At 32.7% G+C, this 20,284-nt stretch overlaps 5 protein-coding genes across 5 annotated transcripts; all 5 read right to left on the bottom strand.

Annotated features, from left to right (window-relative positions):
* Positions 1-2,620: 2,620 nt before the first annotated feature.
* On the bottom strand, positions 2,621-3,339 carry LOC111026035 (stress-induced protein KIN2). The gene is made up of 2 exons (XM_022304002.2): positions 3,200-3,339; positions 2,621-2,939 (listed from the first exon to the last, which is right to left on the bottom strand). Exons 1-2 carry the CDS (start codon positions 3,257-3,259, stop codon positions 2,796-2,798), a joined length of 204 nt encoding a protein of 67 aa, XP_022159694.1. The 5' UTR covers positions 3,260-3,339; the 3' UTR covers positions 2,621-2,795.
* Positions 3,340-5,596: 2,257 nt separating this feature from the next.
* LOC111026049 (uncharacterized) lies at positions 5,597-6,215 on the bottom strand. The gene is made up of 2 exons (XM_022304014.2): positions 6,092-6,215; positions 5,597-5,920 (listed from the first exon to the last, which is right to left on the bottom strand). Exons 1-2 carry the CDS (start codon positions 6,149-6,151, stop codon positions 5,777-5,779), a joined length of 204 nt encoding a protein of 67 aa, XP_022159706.1. The 5' UTR covers positions 6,152-6,215; the 3' UTR covers positions 5,597-5,776.
* Positions 6,216-8,246: 2,031 nt separating this feature from the next.
* On the bottom strand, positions 8,247-8,971 carry LOC111026055 (uncharacterized). The gene is made up of 2 exons (XM_022304024.2): positions 8,838-8,971; positions 8,247-8,606 (listed from the first exon to the last, which is right to left on the bottom strand). The coding sequence occupies exons 1-2, from the start codon at positions 8,895-8,897 to the stop codon at positions 8,463-8,465; spliced, it is 204 nt and encodes a 67-aa protein (XP_022159716.1). The 5' UTR covers positions 8,898-8,971; the 3' UTR covers positions 8,247-8,462.
* Positions 8,972-11,697: 2,726 nt separating this feature from the next.
* On the bottom strand, positions 11,698-13,206 carry LOC111025996 (actin-depolymerizing factor 7). The gene is made up of 3 exons (XM_022303959.2): positions 13,098-13,206; positions 12,614-12,873; positions 11,698-12,046 (listed from the first exon to the last, which is right to left on the bottom strand). The coding sequence occupies exons 1-3, from the start codon at positions 13,098-13,100 to the stop codon at positions 11,896-11,898; spliced, it is 414 nt and encodes a 137-aa protein (XP_022159651.1). The 5' UTR covers positions 13,101-13,206; the 3' UTR covers positions 11,698-11,895.
* Positions 13,207-16,423: 3,217 nt separating this feature from the next.
* Positions 16,424-19,872, bottom strand: AAE3 (AMP-dependent synthetase and ligase family protein). Its single transcript, XM_088126058.1, has 4 exons — positions 19,601-19,872; positions 18,009-19,059; positions 17,433-17,536; positions 16,424-16,782 (listed from the first exon to the last, which is right to left on the bottom strand). Exons 1-4 carry the CDS (start codon positions 19,799-19,801, stop codon positions 16,591-16,593), a joined length of 1,548 nt encoding a protein of 515 aa, XP_087982184.1. The 5' UTR covers positions 19,802-19,872; the 3' UTR covers positions 16,424-16,590.
* Positions 19,873-20,284: the final 412 nt, after the last annotated feature.

The raw sequence follows: 20,284 nt of genomic DNA, 5'->3' as shown, positions 1-20,284 counted from the left end.
GAATGGCTCTTTCCGATGTGGGAGAACTTTTTTCATACTCTCCAACACTGCATCAGCATGCCCCATGCGTTTCTGGCCCATTATTATCCCACAAATTTGTATCTTTTGTGTTCATTTTGAGGTAGTTTCACTAATAATGTAACTTTAAAAATGAATTACATAAATAGAATAGATTAGAAAGTTTTTTTTTTAAATGTAAATAAAATAAAGAAATACAAAAATGGAGTAGTTTCAAAAACGTCAAGACGTTAATTAGATCTACAACATTGGACCCATTTCATTTCAGATTTGAAACAAGTCGTTCAAGATCTGGAATGAAATGGTCCATATCTGAAACATAAAATGGGCGTGCGCTCGACAAATCCGACCCATTCTTTTAAGGAAGAAATTTTTCTCTAGAAAGGAAGAAGAAAGAACAGGCGATGGAGGGAATGGACGCTGAAGACCATGGAGGAATAGAGGAAAAAAAGAAAGAAAAACACTTAAAACGTGAAAATCGCTTCGGCATGCCAAACACGTGGCTCCAGCAAGCCATTTGACATTAAAATCGGGTTCGCTGGACGCGAGTTTCTGAATAAATCATGTCCATTGTCTGCGATTTCCCTTATCGTACACAATTTAGCTACCCTAGTTTTGAAATTATTTCAAACCTACCTTAATTTTGTATATATATATATTTTTTAAGTTACATTATTTGAAAAAAAACATGGTCCATTCTTTTCAAGTGTTCATTCACACATTTGATGAATGCAAGTATGCAATATGCAATATACTACTTTTTTAATTAAAAATAGTTACTCTAAAAGTATTATCAAACACATCTATGGAGGCGTGTTAAGGATCGCACGTTGAAAATATATGAGACATAGCAAGAGTTATAGACATTGACTACTCATCTTATTGCTAATTGGTTTTGAGATGAAATCCCAATGAATATTAATATGGTATTAGAGCTCAAAACCTCAAACGAAAATTCCTTTAATTTACGCATTTTTTTAGTAATCATCTGATCTCAAGTGCTCAAATTACAAGAGTGTCAATTACTTTACGATCAATTTTTTGATTATCATTGTTTAATCTAAAAATTGACCAACTATGCGAAGATGTAACATTGGAGGCTAACAAATGCACAAAACCAAACCAACACATAAAGAGAAAAAGGCTTCGATGCTCAAGTCAGTCCAAATTTGATCTATACTAGCCCAGAGAGAGAATAGTTTCATGTACCTGGAGAATGAACTGAGTCTCTTTATTTATAGGCTCAAGGTTCTCAACATCACCTACCAAGCTGAGTCACTTCCTAATTGGTTTCGGCTGCACGTCTAATCGTAGTACCTTATTGTTGAAAAGGTTAAGGGCAGTGAGATGTGGTGCATCGAGCATTGGCTCATCCCTTATGAGGGCGAACTATATATATTAATATTTGATCAGTTTGGCCTTGAAGTGACAGCAGTAGTTTATTCTTTCTTTGAAGGTTTGATATTTAGATGTCATCATCATGATGACAAAGCATTGTTCGATGTCCTATGATCTATTAACACACGTCGATAAATCACCTCTGATAATCATCTCAAGCATATTTCTTCAAAAAAAGGTTCTTAAAAGAACTCGATTTTTAAAAAGTATATATAAAATTGTTTTTTCATTTATTACCAAATACCCTAGGTTTTTATCAAAAGCACTCATTTTTTAAATCCTCAAACAAGTATATTAAAAAATGTGTATGTAAAATATATTTTTATTTGGATTGTGCTTTTAGGATACTATAGGTTTTTATCAAAAGCACTCACTTTAAAAAATGTGTATGTAAAAATATATTTTCATAGGTTTTTCTTACCAAATACCATAGGTTTTTATAAAAGCACTCACTTTTCTTGACGTTTTTAGAAAAAAGTGGGGAAAAGTCTCAATGGGTCTTTTTTTCTTTTTGTTTTTCTTTTAAGTTTCATTCGTTGGTCTCTTTTCCCCTCTCTTTCTCTCTTATTTCCCCGCTCTTGTTCCCCTCTCTTTCCTTTTCATTCCTCTCGTCATGTAAAATATAGTCTTCCGGACGTTTGTTAAACGTCATGAAAAATGATTTCGTGACGTTTGAAGAATGTCACGATTAAGACATTTTGTGACGTTTAAAAAATGTCACCGTAAATGAGTAACCGTGACGACATCTGATTTCGTGACGGTATACAACGTCACGGAAAGACCTTGACCTTGAGTAGCGAGGAAATGTCACGTGACATCCTTGGAATGGTTTGAGTAATATGTCAAAATAATTTCAAAATTTGGAAAATTTTCAACGGCCTTTCCCTTATAATATTTTCTCAAAAAAAAGGCTAAACTCTCACATGAAACTCAACATAAGGAGTGTGTGTGTATGGAACTAACCCTTAGAAAATTCTATCTTTTTTTCCAAAGAAAATAAAAGGACCAAAGTTAAAGAAAATGGACATAGGATCCTTTTTGAAGAAAAAATTGATACTCTGTTTTGGACTTCCCTCTTGATCATGAGATAATTATGGTCAGCTAGCATAATTGATATTTAGTGAAAATTTTCTTAATTCACTTGTCCATAAACTCTAATTTTTATTTTTAATGATGGAAAGAGAGACACAAGATGCGTTGGGTCTATATATCAATTATAGCTTTGATTGATCTTATTTATGGAGAAAAAGTTCATGAGCTATATGAGAGCTCTTCTTCTCTTTAACACAAAAGGAAAACAAAGCCCTTGCACACAAAAGAGCTTTAGTCTAAGGGAAAAGAAATCCCAAAAAGGGCAAATGGAAATTTAAAAAAATATTTCATTGGTTCGTGCCAGTGGCATCCTTGACAGCATCAAGGGCTCCTTGTGCCTTAGCCTTCATCTGTTGTCCTGCCTCTTGTACTGATTCCTTAGTTGATTGAGCTGCATCACTTGCCTTATCCATCATATTAGATGCCTTCTCCTACAAACCAGTATGCTATGATCATTTCATCACTTTATCCTCAATATATAAAACAAATATGGGATATATTTTTTAATTAAACTACCATTTATATTAAGCCATATATCACTAACTAATTAGGAACATCACTGAGGTGGTACGGCTTATATCATCGACTAAAATTAATGCAAGAGATATATAATAAAATAATGACGCAAGAGATATATAATAAAAGAATGACGTAACTAACAACATATATAAATAGTGACGATGAAGAGAACCTGAGCTTGACCCTTGGCTTCTCCAGCATGGTAGCTCATCTTTCGAGAGTTGTCAGCCATGTTTTTTTATTTAGTTGAGAAATTGATACACACAAAGCGCTAAGAAATTCAAAACAATTTGGGGAATACAATTATGAAATTTGTTGATTTAGGAATCATGCTCGTTGTGATTTATATAGTAGCTTTGATCAAATCATTGTTTGACACGTGTAATGCCAAAAGTAGGTTGCACGCCCTGAATGGTTCTGTGGTCTGAGAGGAGTGACACGTGTCATCCTGTTCTTGGAGTTGTTCTACATTGGGGCCAGCTGACTAGGTTTTAACACTCGAGAAATTTCAGGTCCTTTTTTGTTATAATATATTTGTACGTGAAAACTTGAGAAAATTGACCAAGTTTATACACACACATATATAAATATCTCTACGGCAATATAAACAACTCATCCTCCCATGTGATCGTTTTTGTAAAATATAGTAAAAATAGCTTTAATAACCCACCCATATTAATAAAAGAATCAATCCATCCCACATTGTCAAGAGTTAAGAAAATGAAGATGCATCATTAATTTCTTTAACAAGATCTAGTTGAGATTAATTAACTAATCAACTAACATTTATGATCAACATCTCAAAATTTACTTAGATAATGTAAGATTCCTAGACCAATCAAGATAATAGTCAAGTACGGTAAATATATGGGCAAAGGTAAAGTTAAAGATGTTCATGTTTAAATCGGCTTTTACTCAAATAAAATAAGGGATACCATGGTGAGATTGAGTTGTGATATTTGCAAACGAAACTAAACTAGGTTTTATATGTGCACAAAATCATAGTTTCTTATTTAAATAAGCTATTCGTAAAGTTATAAAATTTGTATAAGTTACCGTGACATTTAAGAAGTATATATGAACTTTAGAATCTTTCAAAGGCTAAATTATACCATTCCTATTTTAAAAGTTTCAATTTTACTCCAACCTCTTAATTTTGCAAATAAATAAAACAAAATGCTTTGAACATATAAAAGGTTCAATTTTACCAAATTTTTTATTGGTTGATATTTTCAATTAAAATCACGAATATACGATTTCTTATTTTTAAAACAGATTATGTGATTCGAAGATATAATTGAAACATTTAAAAAATTAGGAACAAAATTGAAACCAATTACCAAAGGTGATCATTATTTTTGGCTAAATAGAATATGGAACTAATGATTTGAATTTTGAAGAAATTAGGAAGCGTACCAATCAATTTCCAATACAAAAGAAAATCGGTTTTTAAACAAAACGATAGGGAGGGGCGAATGGTGGCACTCTTTTCCCATTTTAAGTTCTACTTCCTAATAATATCTGATTTTCAAAAGTTTTAAATTCTAATGTTATTTAATTTATTCAATTATATTATTTTGCTTTGAAAAAAATCTTAGTTGATGAAGATTTAACACGACGGAGGGAGCAAAGAGAGCAAGAAGCAAAAGAGAAAAGAAAAAGGAAGAGGCTAGAAACAGAAAAAATAAAAAGTGATACATTACGGCCAATCATAAATTGTCATGTTATTAATTTCCATTAATGATTGATGAAATTATATATTATTAAATTTGGGACCAATTAGGAATTGATATGTATCCCCAAATTAAACTAAAGAATTATGGCGCGTGATGATTGAGTTACCCGAAGTCCAAAATTCATTAAAGACTACAAATACTTATCATGACTACATCAACTAGATGGACCCAAAATACCGAGGTTAACCAAGCCTAAAGCTTGAGATAGCGCAAGGTTCAAATAAACTCAAGTTAGCAAGTTTAGCGCTTGAGCCCATAGTCAACCTAGCTCAAGTCCACACACACAGCTCATAGAAGACTCTATAAATAAAGAAAGTCACCATTCGTTTGTGAGAACAATAATATTTTAAAAAAATTCAGAAATAAGGAGAATTCTAAAGATTTAAGCAGCAACTTTTCGAAGAAAGTTTAATAAGAGAAATTTGTGTGAAAAATACTTCATTTGTTATTATTTAACAAGCTAATTTCGATTCAATAAGATAGAGTCTGCCAACAATCTTAGTTTAGAAGTTCCAATTAAAATTGTAGCAAGAGTTAAAGGATGATATCGGTAAAGTTGTGCTCTAGAGTTCAATTTTTTTTTGAGTTTACTTTTGTTTTTGTTTCTAGATAGTTGTGTCCATTTCTTTTATTGAATTAGTCATAGAATTACTTCTTTACTTACCCTTCCATTAAAATTTCGACGTCCAAATAAAATCAAAGTATAAAGTTGGTAATGAGTATAACTTGTCATTTCCTGTGAAGACGATAATCTGCTATTATATTACTTGTGACGATTCATATAATTGCAAATTCGAAGAAAGGTATCCAACCTAAATAAAAAGTCCATACTCTATAAAAATTCATAGGTCCATTAAATTATAGATAACTTTAGTTGACTCTTACATGTAAAAGCTCTAATCTAAGCAAAAAGATCCCTTACACATAAGAGCTTTCACCCGATCAAAAACAAAAATGAAGAAAGTCATTGGAAAAAAAAACAAAAAATGGGCAAATTAGAAATGAGAAAAACTTCATTTGTTCATGCCAGTGGCATCCTTCACAGCATCCGCTGCTCCCTGTGCCTTGGCTTTCACCTGTTGTCCGGCTTCTTGCACTGATTCCTTAGCTGATTGAGCTGCATCACTTGCCTTATCCATCATATTACTCGCCTTTTCCTATAAACCACACAAACCAACAAGCTATGACTAATCAAAGTTTAATCCCCAAACTATTAAACAAATGTGGAATATTTTTCGATTAGGGTACCAACTTATATTCAACCATGTCACTAGTCTATTAGAAATAGTGTTAGGGCAGTAGTTGTAATAAAATTAATGCAAGAAAACCTGAGCTTGGCCCTTAGCTTCTCCAGCATGGTAGCTCATCTTCTGAGAGTTATCTGCCATTTTCTTTTGTAGTAGTTCAAAAACACAGACAATTAATAACTTCAAAGCAATTTGATGAATATACTTAAAGTTTGTTGATTTAGGAATCATCCTTCTTGTGGCTTATATAGTAGTTTTCGATCGAATCAATTCTTGACATGTGTAATGCCCAAAAGTAGCTAGGTTGCATGCCATGTGGAATTTTGTGGTTTGAGTGGTGACATGTGTCATGATATTTTTGGATTTGTTCTAGGTTAACACGCAGCTGACTAGTTTTAACAGTTGAGAAATGTTCAAATTTCACCACAATTTTAGTTCTTTTTCTATATATGTGTGTTTTTTAATTTCTTTTTAATATTTTATTAATATCTCTATGTCATTATAAAAAATAATCTTCCAAGGTGAGTTTTTTTGTAAAATATAGTTAAAAAGATATAAAAAGAGAAGAGTGTTGACCTACCTATGTTAATAAGAATACCAATTTTGTTGATGACTTTACTCGTTTCACCACTTTGTTGATGACTATACTCGTTTAACTTAAGTATACTTGTTTAAAAGTAGGGGGAGACTTTCTCTTGTTTTTAAAATTTTAAATCCATAGTTGGCAACTTAGTTGGACAAGCAAATTAAAAGTGTTGGGTGATAAATTTCAACGTGTTCTCATGTACCTATATCCCAACAAAATTGGAGAGTAGAGTGCAAAAATCTTTCATTACTTGCTCATTCTCATTTACCTTTCTATTTTTGGAACTTAGACTACCTACCCCTTCAAAAGTTATATAGTTTCTTTCCAGATAATCATATACTGCAAAGTTATCAAAAGAATGTATGTTTATCGGCTATAACTCGAATAATAAGGGTCATTTTTGCATTGATCTTTTATTGGGTAAAAGTTTGACCCATTGATAGATATTGGTGACTAGCAATAACTTTCATTTTATTTAACACTTGATATCTTCTTTAAATTCCCATTTCCGTTGAAGGATTTTGGTGAATTATCCTATCTTCTATCGCATGCAAATCAGTAGAAGTGATAATTCCTTACCTATGTAAATACTTTATTAATCTACTACAGCGGGCTGAAAATGGTTAATTGTAAATTGTAAACCTATTGACACTCCAATGGTGATTGGTATAAAGTTTTGTCTCTTGCTGATGATGATTTATTTCAGGAAGCATATTTTTGTTGGCGCTCTTTCTCTACGCTCCATAACTATTGTGCACTGGCTTCCCGTCAAAAAAATCTAGCATTATATTAAATATAAAAGCAAGGGCTTTAACTTGATATTTTGGTCTTCTTGTATCTAAAGCTACTTTATCTGTGAACAAGTGCTTCGCAAATAGCTATTGGTTCGATTTGTACTATCAGACGACCAACTTGTAGATATTATGACAAAACCACTTTCATTGTACAGATCTAGAAGTTTATCGGTGTTTAGCCAAACTTGGCTACAAATGCCATTTATCCTTATATTTTCTATATTTTTCTCTATAATGACTTATTACACTCTTGCTAATCTCTTTGACCCACATGTACTAGCTCCTCTCTTTATATTTTGAGAGTCTTGTACTTTTCCTAATTCAGCTGAAAATATTCTTCTATAATGTACAAACTTTTGTCTTCATAATCCTTTATATATATTGGAAGAGGTCGTGGCATCTACTCAAGCTATAGAGTTCATGTTGGATTGCTAACAAAATAAATTACTCAAGGATCATCCATATAAGTTCTTAAAATTTATATATATATATATATGAGGAGCGAACAAACCTAGACCCGAATGCGTTATACTACAAATGCATTCGACAATACCTCACCTATCTAAAATTAGGAGGTCGTGAGTTCGAATATTCTCCCACTCATTTGTTAGTACTAAAAAAAACTAAACACTACTCCTAACTCAACATTCTCTTTTTCAGATGGGAAATAGAAGAAATAAAATGTGTTTAGCACATTGGAGACCATGAAGCTTGTATATATGTATTATATGTATAAACTCTAGAGTTTAGTAAGAATTACTTTAGGTGGCCCCAATGTAGACAATTACTCTAGAGTTTAGAAAGATCTTTCTTAGACCCGCATTAAGTCTGGTAAGAATTACTTTAGGCATCCATCTAAATAAATTAAAGTTCATACTTTATAAGAGTCCATAGATAAATTAAATTATAGATCACTTTAGCCGGCCCTTATATGTAAGAGCTTTAATCTAAGCAAAAAAAGATCTCTTACACATAAGAGCTTTATCTTAAGAGCAAAAAAAAAAAAAAAAAAAAAAGAAGAAAACCATTGAAAAAAACCCTAAAAATGGGCAAATGTGAAATGAGGGAGGCTTCATTTGTTCATGCCAGTGGCATCTTTGACAGCATCAGCGACTCCTTGTGCCTTGGCCTTCACTTGTTGTCCTGCCTCTTGCATCGATTCTTTTGCTGATTGAGCTGCATCACTTGCTTTATCCATCATGTTGCTTGCCTTCTCCTGTGAATAACACAAACCAACATGTTGATCAGGCATCCCTTTATCCCATGAATAAACAAACATGGAATATTTTTCAATTAGACTACCACTTATATTCAAGTGTATCACAACCTGTTAGAAATGTTGTTAAGGCAATATGATATATATTATCGACTAATAATTAAAATTAATGCATGCTATATTTAATAGAAAATGATGTGGCTGAATATAAATATCGATGGTGGAGAGAACCTGAGCTTGGCCTTTGGCTTCTCCCGCGTGGTAGCTCATCTTTTGAGAGTTATCTGCCATTTTGTTTTGGAGAGAAATTTGAAAATACACAGTCTTAATAACTTCAAAACGATTCGATGAAGGTAACTATGAAAGTTGTTGATTTAGGAATGATGTTTGTTGTGGTTTATAAAGTAGTTTTGATCAAATCATTGCTTGACATGTGTAAGGCCGAAAGTAGGTTGCATGCCATGCCATGACTTTTTTGGAGTTTTTCTACATTGGGGCCAGCTGACTAGGTTTAAACAGTTGAGAAATCTTCAAAATTCACCACAAATTTAGTCTTATATATATACTAAATATATTTCTTTTCATATTTTATTAACGTCTCAGAAAAAAATGTGATTATAAAAAGTTGTCCTCCCATGTGAATTTTTGTAAAATATAATAAAAACGTTATACAAAAAAAGAGTTTTAACACATCAATATTAATAAAGTACCAATTAAGCCCTTATTTTTAAGACTTGGAGGAAAACTAAGATGCACCATTACTTTCATTAACAATATTAGTCAGGTCGACAGTAATTAATTAAGATCGACCAACAAGATTTGAAATTATGAACATCTCTCGAAATTTAACCATAAAGTTAACCAAAACTAATTAAGATGATGCCAAAGCGAACCTAGATTAATGGTAATTGACATATATCTCCAACTAAGAGGGTGTGAATTACGATCTTCAACCCTACATATTGTACTACAAAAAGCAAATCAAGATGATGATCAAGAAACCATAAATATACAGGCAAAGGCAAAATTATTGGAGTAGTGTTCATGGTTAAATTAGATCAAACAAAATGAGATACATGATGGTTGGTTTACTATATTTGTAAAACTACACTAAACTAATTTATAATATAGGTGCATAAAAGGATAATACTTGACTTCTTATGGGTGAGGACTTAAGGATCCTTGAAAATTGACAACTCATTCTATTAAAAAAAATATTTGTTTTTGCATTTCTCTCAGAAGTTTTTATTTTATTTTATTTATTTTATATTTCTCTCTAATTTGTCAAACATTTAATGATAATGAGGATAAAATTTCTTCGAAATAAGCTATTCATAAAGTTTATTTAGAAACTAAAAATTTCTATAAAAGAAAGTGTATGAAAGTATAGAATTTTTCAAAGGCTAAGTTAAACCACCTCTATTATTTATGTGGCTAATTTCAAATGTTCTATTGATGTGCTAAAGTTTCAATTTTTCCATCAACCTCTTTAATTCCAAATAAGTTATAAAAAATACTAACATATATAGTTGGTTTGATTTTTTCTCTTGACATTTGAAAAGTTTCAATTTTACCCCAATCTTTGTGTGTGTTTTTTGTCTTTTTTGTTTTGGTATTTTCAATGAAAATCATTAACAGAGTTTTTAAAAACAAATTAAAAGATTGGGGTTAGAGTCGAAACATTTTTAAAATTTGGGGCAAAATTAAATCAAATCCTCACACTACAACAAAAAAAGAGAGATACGATAGCTCACTGAGCTATAATAAATGAAGAAATTATTGCATAGTTATATTACTATAAAAACATGTTAATATCGATAAGACTCGCTCACATTCCAAGTCTAAATTACATAAATGTACCATGTCCCGTGAATGACAATGGTTGAGAAAAGATAAGATTACTTTCGATTATGCTTCATGCTTTTCAGCGTGGCTTAGATATAGAGCTTGTCAGGAAGTTGCTGTATTTCTCCATGAAAATATAAGAATTACACAACAACGTGTGGATGTAAATAGACAAGCCACTGCAAAATATTGGGTCAAAAAGAGCATGTTTTACTATCATAACCTTGTCAATTCCATATTTCCATTGTAATACATAAGATTCTTAATGTTAGGTTACATTTATGAAGAGAAAAGTTGTATATGTGCCTTCCTATTTATTGTTAATTTCACGGTTCATTCTTTGATTTAGAATAGTTATGAGATGATTCGAGTTACTAGTGCTAGTTATAAAGACTACTAAATAATGCCTTTGAAGACCACAAGCATAAAGTAACATATTCAAACTAACAACCACATATTTGCTCACTGTAATCACGTGTCACGAAGAATTAGGTCGTAATAGAGGTGAATTTGTCAGTTCAGTTTTCTCAATTTTTGCCTAAATCGGAAATTAACTAATGATTTCAATGGAACTCTACCAATGTCCAATAGAGAAGAATATCGAATTTAAACCAAACCGATGTGAAGGACAACGGTATTCTAAGTATCTCTACAATATATAGTATGATATTGTCCATTTTAGATATAGGCATACAGCTTTGGTTTATTGGTTTCACCCAAAATTCCTCATACCAATGGAGATAATTGTTCTCATATATATACCGTGAATCATGCTCTTCCCTAACCAATATAGGACTTTATTTGCATTTCGATTCGGTAGAGAGAGAGAAAGTGGAAGGCGGGAAGGATGGAAGGATAAGGGAGAGAAAGATACTACTTTTGGGGTGTTTAGGGCACCAGTTGAGTTAGTGTAGGGATGCATGGGATTGAAAAGCCTGTTTTTAGAGGGTAGGAATTTATAGTTTAAGATTGGATAGCTTGTGTTTGGGGCTATAGACTATTAAATAATTCTTTTTTTATTATTTTTTATTTCTTGGAATCCATGTCATTTGCCTTATAATAGTGGATAATCTCTATAGTTATTAAATTGTATTCCTTTTTAAAATCAAGCGAGATGAAACTCTTCAACTGCATATTGCATAGCAGTGTATAAACTCCCGATCCTATTCTCAAATTTAATAAACAAGTGAATTTGCCATTCTAGTTAAATAGAATACTTTGAATGAAGTATTTCATAAGACTAAAAAAGTACATATGATCATGATATAAAATACTTTCCCAATACATGAAATAATGTGAAAGGCTACACATACAAATTTGAGTTAAAAGTAAAAGTATATAAAAGTAAATTAGATATAAGAAATTACAAATTAGCTCCAAGAACATGTGTAGTAGTTTGTTGATGGAGCAAAACAAAGAGGGATAGATCGATAATTTGTGGCATCTAAAATGCACGTGCCTTGACAATGTCAAAACTCATCTCGCTCGGATCTGTTGCTTGCAACTCAAATTGAATGCCATCCAATTCTCTTTTGAATCTATCCTTGGAGCTCGCATACACCATTTTACTTCTCACCTTAGATATGTCTGGTGACCTAATAAACATAAAAAAAAACAATATTTGAAAATATAGCAAATATTACAGCACACGTATATCCGACAATATGTGTGTCGTTGACTTATCAAGTTATCTATTGAACCACGAAAAAGGTTCGAGACATAAACATATCAACTCCAATATTACAATGACATCATGATCTTTCTAAGAGAAGTTATTATCAGAAGTTATTATCATAACGAAGAATCTCAAAGAGATGCAAGAGAAAATGTGCTCTATTATATTGATTCAAACATTGTACCTGCATAATACAGATAGAGAGGAAAAAACGAAGTATAATCTACCGGTAGGATAATTAGTAATTATATAGTTAACTAATATTGAGGTTAATTAGTGATTACTATCATTATTATAGTTAATCAAGTTGATGTTAACTATTGATTATCAGAAATTTCTCTGTTTTCTTTTCTTTCTTTCTTTCTTCTTTTTTTTTTTTTGTTTGTCATTTTTCATTTGAGACCGGGTAATTATTAAAGAGAACATTGGAGGGAAGACGTAAAATGAAAATGATGAAATTTCCTAATAAATTTACCTACGTACTTACCATGCAATGAAGAAAATCTTGCTCTTCTGAACATTCTCATCAGTAATAAAATCAAAATCAAAAACAGCATAGCGACACTCATCTGATGGAAGAGATCCGGTAAAATCTTCATACGTTTCTTCTGGTTTTCCCAATTTATCTACCACCACTTCCTGTTGGTCGATCTTGAAAATGATGAATCTGTAATTTCTCTTTGCTTTTAGCTCCAAAAACTTCAATTTACATTCATCTCTAACGGCCATTCCAGATGCTGCGTTCGCCTACCCTCAACATTAAACAACAAATAAGACCAAGTCTTCCTCATACTCCATTATCTACTTTTAAAACATACTAACAACGATAAAACAAACAAAATAAAATCAATCCAATCGCGAAGAAACAAGCCTATTTTGAAAATAAAAAACTAAAAACGAAATCATCATCATCGATTCTATTCTTCTTCTAAATCATGGATCAAATTGTAAGGTGAGAGACAGCATAATACCATGTTGTCTTGAGTAGGAAGGAGAGAAACAAAAGGTGAAGTATGGGAAAGAGAGAAGAAAGAGAGAAATAGAAGATAAAAGGAATGGGAGAATTGAGATCCTTATTTTTTGGGGAGGAAATGAGAGGTGAGAAGAAAGAGAAGTTTAAGGAAGGAAACAAAGGTTGAGAATTATTGTCTAAAATGGCTCATTCAATCACTTCCACAACTCTCACTAATAATACACATTTTCCACATTAAGCTTTTATCTTTGCATAATCAATTTCAATCTTTCCTATTTTCAGTTATCACTCCCTTCATTTTTATCCAGAAAAAAAGAAGACTCCATTTAGAAAAAGTGAAAACACAAAAAAGAAATTGCAAAAAAAATGGCAATTAATAGTTAATTGCTTATTTGGTTACAACATGTTGAGGTGTGAATTTGAACTATCAACCTCATGCTCGGAAATAGGTGCATATAAAAGATATTATATAATAACAATGGTGATCCAAAAACTTATGTCAGGGGCACAAACAAATATTATAAATATAAATATAATATGATTGGTGCGAAATTGATAGGACTAAAAAAACCACAACATTATGGTTTAAAAAAAAAATTTACTAAGTTTTGGGAGAGTTATTCGTACAAAATCTAATTCGTGCAAAACTTGATTTGCGTCAAATTTGTGAGTTTTAGAACTTTTTTACATTAATTTTTGTTTTAACTTAATGGGTGATTTAATAAATGGATATTAATTTGTTTAGTACCAATGGTAAAACTTCTTGTAAAATAAATAAAAAAAATTACGACCTTAAAACATAATTGAATTATCAATATAAAATATAGAAAAAGATAATGTGTGCTTAAAAAAAAAAAGAAGAAAGACATTAAAACTTGAAATATTTAGTAAAGTGTTTTTTTTAATAAAATTTAATTTTTGTGACATAAATAGTTTAAAGAAGAGATAGAAATAAAAATTATATTACTATATATGTATATCTATATATATTTTTTATTTTTATGATGAATTTAAATTTATTGGAGGGGAATATGCACAAGAAATAAATTTATATTATTTAGGTCAATCAATATCCCGTTGTGGAACTTCCAAAATTTAGTAGACTCTTCGAAATCCATTGGGCAAGGATTATCCCAAATTGGCCCAATTGTACAATACATCGATAGAAATCACCATTTGTGGGTCAAATTACGCAATATGTCATACACATCTTACTATCTTAAATGTCTATAAATCTAGATTTCCATATTTCAATTACAATTTTTATCTTCAAATTGCACTCAATTAATATCAACTTTTACATTTAACTCGAATTGATTTACATTTTATGCTATATTTTGCATTGATTACTCTTATACACTGTAGATAAAAGTTATGTCTATATGACTATAAATATAAAAGCCTAATTTGATTGTTCACGAAACAATTCGTGATTCTACCTCGCTCGATTACTTTAATCTCATGACTCTACTAAGATTAAAGTAGGTCATTAATATACTCATTTTATATCATCGATCGACTTAATATGGAGTACATCAATATACACGTTCTTACTATTTGTGCCATTTTTTAAAAATATTTTTTGTACGATAAATTTGTAATTATTTAGGTTACAACTTGGACTACAACATAAAATAACCCTCCATTTGTTTATGCTATATTATTTTAAATTGGAAAAATATAATTCAAAACATTTTAAATGTAAACGATTTTTTTAAATTAACTAACTTTTCTTAATGATGCGGAGATTTTAAAACATAAATAGTAACTCATAATATTTTTTTAATAAAAATTAATTACTAAAAAGAAAACTAAAACCAATGTTTTAAATGTCATGTTGTTGTCGATGGAAATGTCGATGTCTCAATTTCATGGAAATATCGATACAAATATCGATAAAATGTCTATGTCGATGGATATTTCTATAAAAGTTAGATAAATTAAAAAATCGTAAAAAAATATTTAAATTAACAAATTAACATTTTTCTAATTCTGAATACGTTTAAAAAATTAATACTAATATTATGTATATATTAGTGACATTTTGTTGATATTTTTTTTTATATATTTGTGGATTTTTTTGTAATACGATGGAAATATCAATGTCGAACACACGAATACATGAAAATATCTACTTGTCGACAAAATATTTAATACCATGCCTAAAACAAATTAGAAATCTCTTTTGAAAAGATGATTTTTGTGCTCACCAAATCTTGGTCCGCATTCCATTTTTTAACCAAATGCTCATTTGAGTTTTTTGAGCTCTGACACCATATTAATATTAATGAGATTCCATCTCAAAACCAATTAGCTATGGGAGTAGTAATTTATGTATTTTACAAACATTTGTCAGGTCTCCTATCTTTTCAACGTGGGATCCTTAACATGTGTTGCATCTTGGCCAAATATTAGAAAGGTAAATTGTTTTCCCACGTCGAAAGAAAGGGGTGTGCTCCAAATGCTATAAAAGGGGTTCATGCCTTTAGGTTTTATTCATCCAAATTGAAACATTTTAAGTTTGGTATACTAGCTTTAGCTAATTGAGTGATATTTGTTTTGAGAGAGAGTGTTTTGTGTAATTGGAGTCAAGAAAGAAATTTGTGTAATTGTAATAATTCTTGATATAGTGAATTTTTCTTTCGTGGACTATCGTTTTTCTCCAGCTTGGAGTGTTTTCCATGTAAGCACACCTGACGAAGGGTGCTGATAGAAAGGGACCAACTACTTAATTGGGGCATGTCGAACCAATGAGGAGGAGCCAGTGCAGAGAGTTCGATGCCTTAGCACCTAGCCTGTCAACCCAACCAACCAAATCACTACTCACACCACCGTAGCCACACAATGGATCACTCAGGCGACACCCGACTATTTGCACCCCTACGCCAAGCAAGCTAGCCAACACAAAGTGAGGGTTTGAAATCGTCGTGCAAAGCCAAGCCCGCAACGTCATGCGCAGTCTCTCTCTCTGTTAGCCTTTCCATCGAATGAGGGAGTGAACGCAAGCAATCTTGTCGCACTAAAAGCAAACAAAACTACGACTATGTAAGCTAGGTCGTAAATTCTTGTATTTTCATCATTCTTGTCTTTATTTCAATTTCCCAATTATTTTATTCTTATTAGGGATTTTTTTTTTCCATCCTCTCATAATTAGGCGGTTTTTTAAGAAATGAAAGATGATTATACATAGCATTACTATGCAAAATTGTGTCCCTCCCTTTGAATAGTTTCCAGCTCCACCCTTGCATATATAATTTATTTTTACAAAATAATTTCAAAAAGTATACTTTTTACAAATAATAATAACATCCTACACTATTAATCTCTCACAACACCCATTCAAAGGCGATTTGAATTGCAGCACAGTTCAAAAAGAACACCAACAATTAAAACAGCTTATTCTGAATCAAGTAGCTAAAAGTTATGGTGCTGTTTTTAAATAATTACTTTGAGAATTCAATGCAAATAGTCGCGGTGAAGATAATGGGTGGTCAGGATTTCTGTTCAAGGAAATGGGCGGCTACGATTCGGCGTTGTATTTTGCCAGAAGCAGTCTTGGGCACAGAATCTGTGAGGAACACCTTCTTTGGAACTTTGAAGGCCGCCAGATTGGTTCTGCAGAACCTCAGCACTTCTTCCTCTCCAATATCTGATCCCTCCCTTGGGATTATCGCACAATTTATCTGACACATAACCGTCAAACCACATCAACATAAGAGATGAATCGATATTTTTATTGTATGATAAAAAAATCGACAAAAAATTTTAAAATGTCAACAAAATATTACTAATATACACAGGCTACTAATAACAAGATATTTAAACTTATTCAAAAAAGAGTGGGGGCGCTTATTTGAATTATTTATTTTTATAATTTTTTTTAAAATTGTTTATCAACGTAGACATTTTATCAGCTTTTTATAAAGTTGAAGCCTCGACATGACATTCAAAATCTTGTTTGTACCACTTAATTTTTCAATTTGGTAACTTCTTACTAAATTTGATTCTAAATATTAGGATATATGGAAACCATTTTACCTTTAGTTTTTTATTTAAAAAAATTAGACTATGTTTTTGTCCATGATATTTGAATTTTGTTTTTCAAATTTAGTCCCTACATTAATATTTTTCAGTTATAATATTAAAATTGACTGGTTAGTTATCTAAACTTATGTCAATTCACTGAGTATTAGAACTCTTCTAGCATGCTCTGTTTTTTTTTTTCAAATTTTATTAAAAAAAGGGGTCATCGATCACGAAGAAGAACAAAAAAAAATTAATTAATTATTTAACTAAGGAAAATGAATAAAAATAAAAAATAATAATAATTTACCTCCTCCCCATACTTGTCGTCTGGAACCCCAAAAGCGACAGCCTGAGCAACGTCCGGATGCGCCAACAGCACTGCGTCCACTTCAATCGGCGATATCTTTTCCCCTGCCATTTTTTTGTCACCCATCCTTCCATTATTACCCATTTCCAATTCCAGTACCAAAATATTTTCTTCATTCAAATTATTAATTTACCCTCTAAATCAACGTCCTATAACCTTTTTCTTAAAAAAACAACCATTTTAATCCCTTCAACTTTATAAATTTCAATTTTAAGCTTCCAATTTTAGAAAGAAGAAAAAAATAAGTTCCTTATTATTATTCTGACACGCCACGTCAACATGTTGATAAACATACTTATTTGTAAAAAAAAACAATTAAAAATTGTCAAATCTATTTTCTTTTTTTAACACAAGCACCTAATAGACCTTTGAAAAAGCTGAAAATCAAAATGGAATAAAATAAAATTAATTAAAAAAAAAATTGAAATATTTAAATGAGATTTAAATTGATTAAATAAATATAGCTATCAATATTAAGCTAGTAAAGAATTGTAATTTTAACGACCACGTGTATACCTCCTCGATTGATGAGCTCCTTGATCCGGCCGACGAGATTCAAATAACCATCGGAATCGAAGAACCCGATATCTCCGGTGTGAAACCATCCGAACCGGAACGCTTCTTCGTTCGCTCCCGGGTTGCTTTTGTACCCCTTCGTCACGTTCGGACCCTTAATACACACCTCCCCTTTCACATTCGCCTCCTGCACGACGCCGTTTTCGTCCAATATCACCATCTCCTGCCCCACCGGTTTTCCCACCGACCCGGCCTTGTGCGGACCGTTCCCCGGCAGCGGGTTCGACGACATCAGGTGGCTCGCCTCCGTCATCGCGTATGCCTCCAGAACCGGAGCCCCGAACGCCTCCTCCAGCCGCCCCAGTATGGCCGGAGCCAGCGACGCGCTGCAGCTCCGGATGAACCGGAGCTTCGGGTAAACCGCCTCCGGGTTGCTTGAGTGCCGGTCCAATATGATCTGATGGATCGTGGGGACAGCGGTGTACCACGTGGCGTCGTACTGACGCATGTCCGCCCAGAACGTCGACGCCGAGAATTTCCCCGCCGCCGGGAGAGCTACGGCTGCTCCGGCAGCGAGTGAACTGAGCAACCCGGCCATCAAACCGTGGACGTGGAATAGAGGGAGTACGATCACGGTCGAGTCGGACCGGGTGAGTTTGTAAACCGATTTAATATTCTCGACCGAGGAGGCAAGATTGTACTGAGTCAAAGGCACGCCTTTGGGGCGGCTCGTGGTGCCCGACGTGTGGAGGAATAACGACACGTCGGATTCCTCGTTGACGATGTCGCCGACTGAGTCGGAGGCGTTGGAGTGCGACTGAGTCAAGGAGAGAACTAACTCGTCACGTGCGCCGGGCAGTGCTGCGGTGGCGTGTTGAATTTTGAGCTTCGACGCCGCCGTTTGGGCTGGGCCGTTGCCTTCTGTTGAGGTTACCAAAAGCTTCGATTCCGAGTCCGACATGTAGAACTCGAACTCCTCCGATGTGTAGGCCGCGTTTAGCGGTGCCGCCGTCGCTCGAGCTCGGATCACACCCAAAAACATTATCACAAACTGCAAAATCCAATAACAAAATTTTAAAAAATATGATTTTTTTAGTGTTAAAAAAAAAGAAATCAATTGTTAAATAACCACTGCCCCAACCCCAAAAACTAATAAGTAATCAATTCTTTTTTTTAATCAATATTTTAAGATTCCTTTCAACTTTCACTGGTTGGCTTAAAATTTTGCACAAATTCTAATAAGGAGTTACATATTAATTAGAAAGAAAATGAGTTTAAACCCATAATCTTCAATTTTTATACCATGTGGAATAAATTATCATTTAATTTAAAAATTATTTGCCATAGTAATGTTTTTAGATTTTAATCAATGAAATATCAAGCATGTTAATTAAAGATTAATACTAAGATTCATCACCACCTATTTCTTAATTTTTTTCATTTCTCTCCTAGTCAGGGTAAAATAGATAAAGTAATCACTTGTTAGTACTTAAAAGTATTTTTCTTGATTAAAAAACATTATAAATCATTATTGAACTCAGCAGGAAAATATAAATTTAACCTTTTATTAATATTTTAATAGAAATGAATACCTCAACGGTGTTTGGAAAGACAAGTGCTACGACGTCGCCGGGTTTGACGCCGCCGGCAACGAGTTTGGAAGCGGCGGAATCTACTAGTTCTTGAAGGCGGAAATGTGAGAGATCGAACTTTCCACATACGGATAAGGCTCTCCGGTCTGGAAACTCCCCGGCGACCAGTTTCAGCAATCCGGTAAGAGTCGGAATCCCCATTTTTCTTGAAGAGTTAACAAAATTAGAAGAGGGCGAAAAGAATGAAGCGACGATTGAGGAAGAAGGGAGTTTTGGGGGTTATATAGAAAGGGGTGACAGAGGAGAAATATGGGCAGCTCAAAGTCTGTCCACGTGGCGAGATTGGGTTGGGTGGGGGTGCGCGTGACGGTGCCTTGGCCGTTGTTTGAGCAATGAGTTATCAATGGACGGTTTTGCCCATAGAACCCTAAGGCCTGTCGTAATATTTTAAAATTGAATTTAAAGCAATAAATTAAATAATTTTATTTTATATGCTGATGGAAGACGACGACGTATGGCTTGATTTCGGAAAGTGCAGATTAGAACATGACTCTGATCTGTACCATCGTCGTTTTGTTCCATTTTGATTGCGACCAAAAAAAAATAAAATAAATAATAATAAAATAGAAAAGACGGCATCTTAATTTGCTATGCTTTATCCACGAATTATTTATTATTATATTT

This window comes from Momordica charantia, assembly GCF_013281855.1.
Source record: "Momordica charantia cultivar OHB3-1 chromosome 6 unlocalized genomic scaffold, Mcharantia_2.0 BLBB01000006.1, whole genome shotgun sequence".
Classification (NCBI taxonomy): Eukaryota; Viridiplantae; Streptophyta; class Magnoliopsida; order Cucurbitales; family Cucurbitaceae; genus Momordica; species Momordica charantia.
This window is presented reverse-complemented; position numbering and strand designations above follow the sequence as displayed.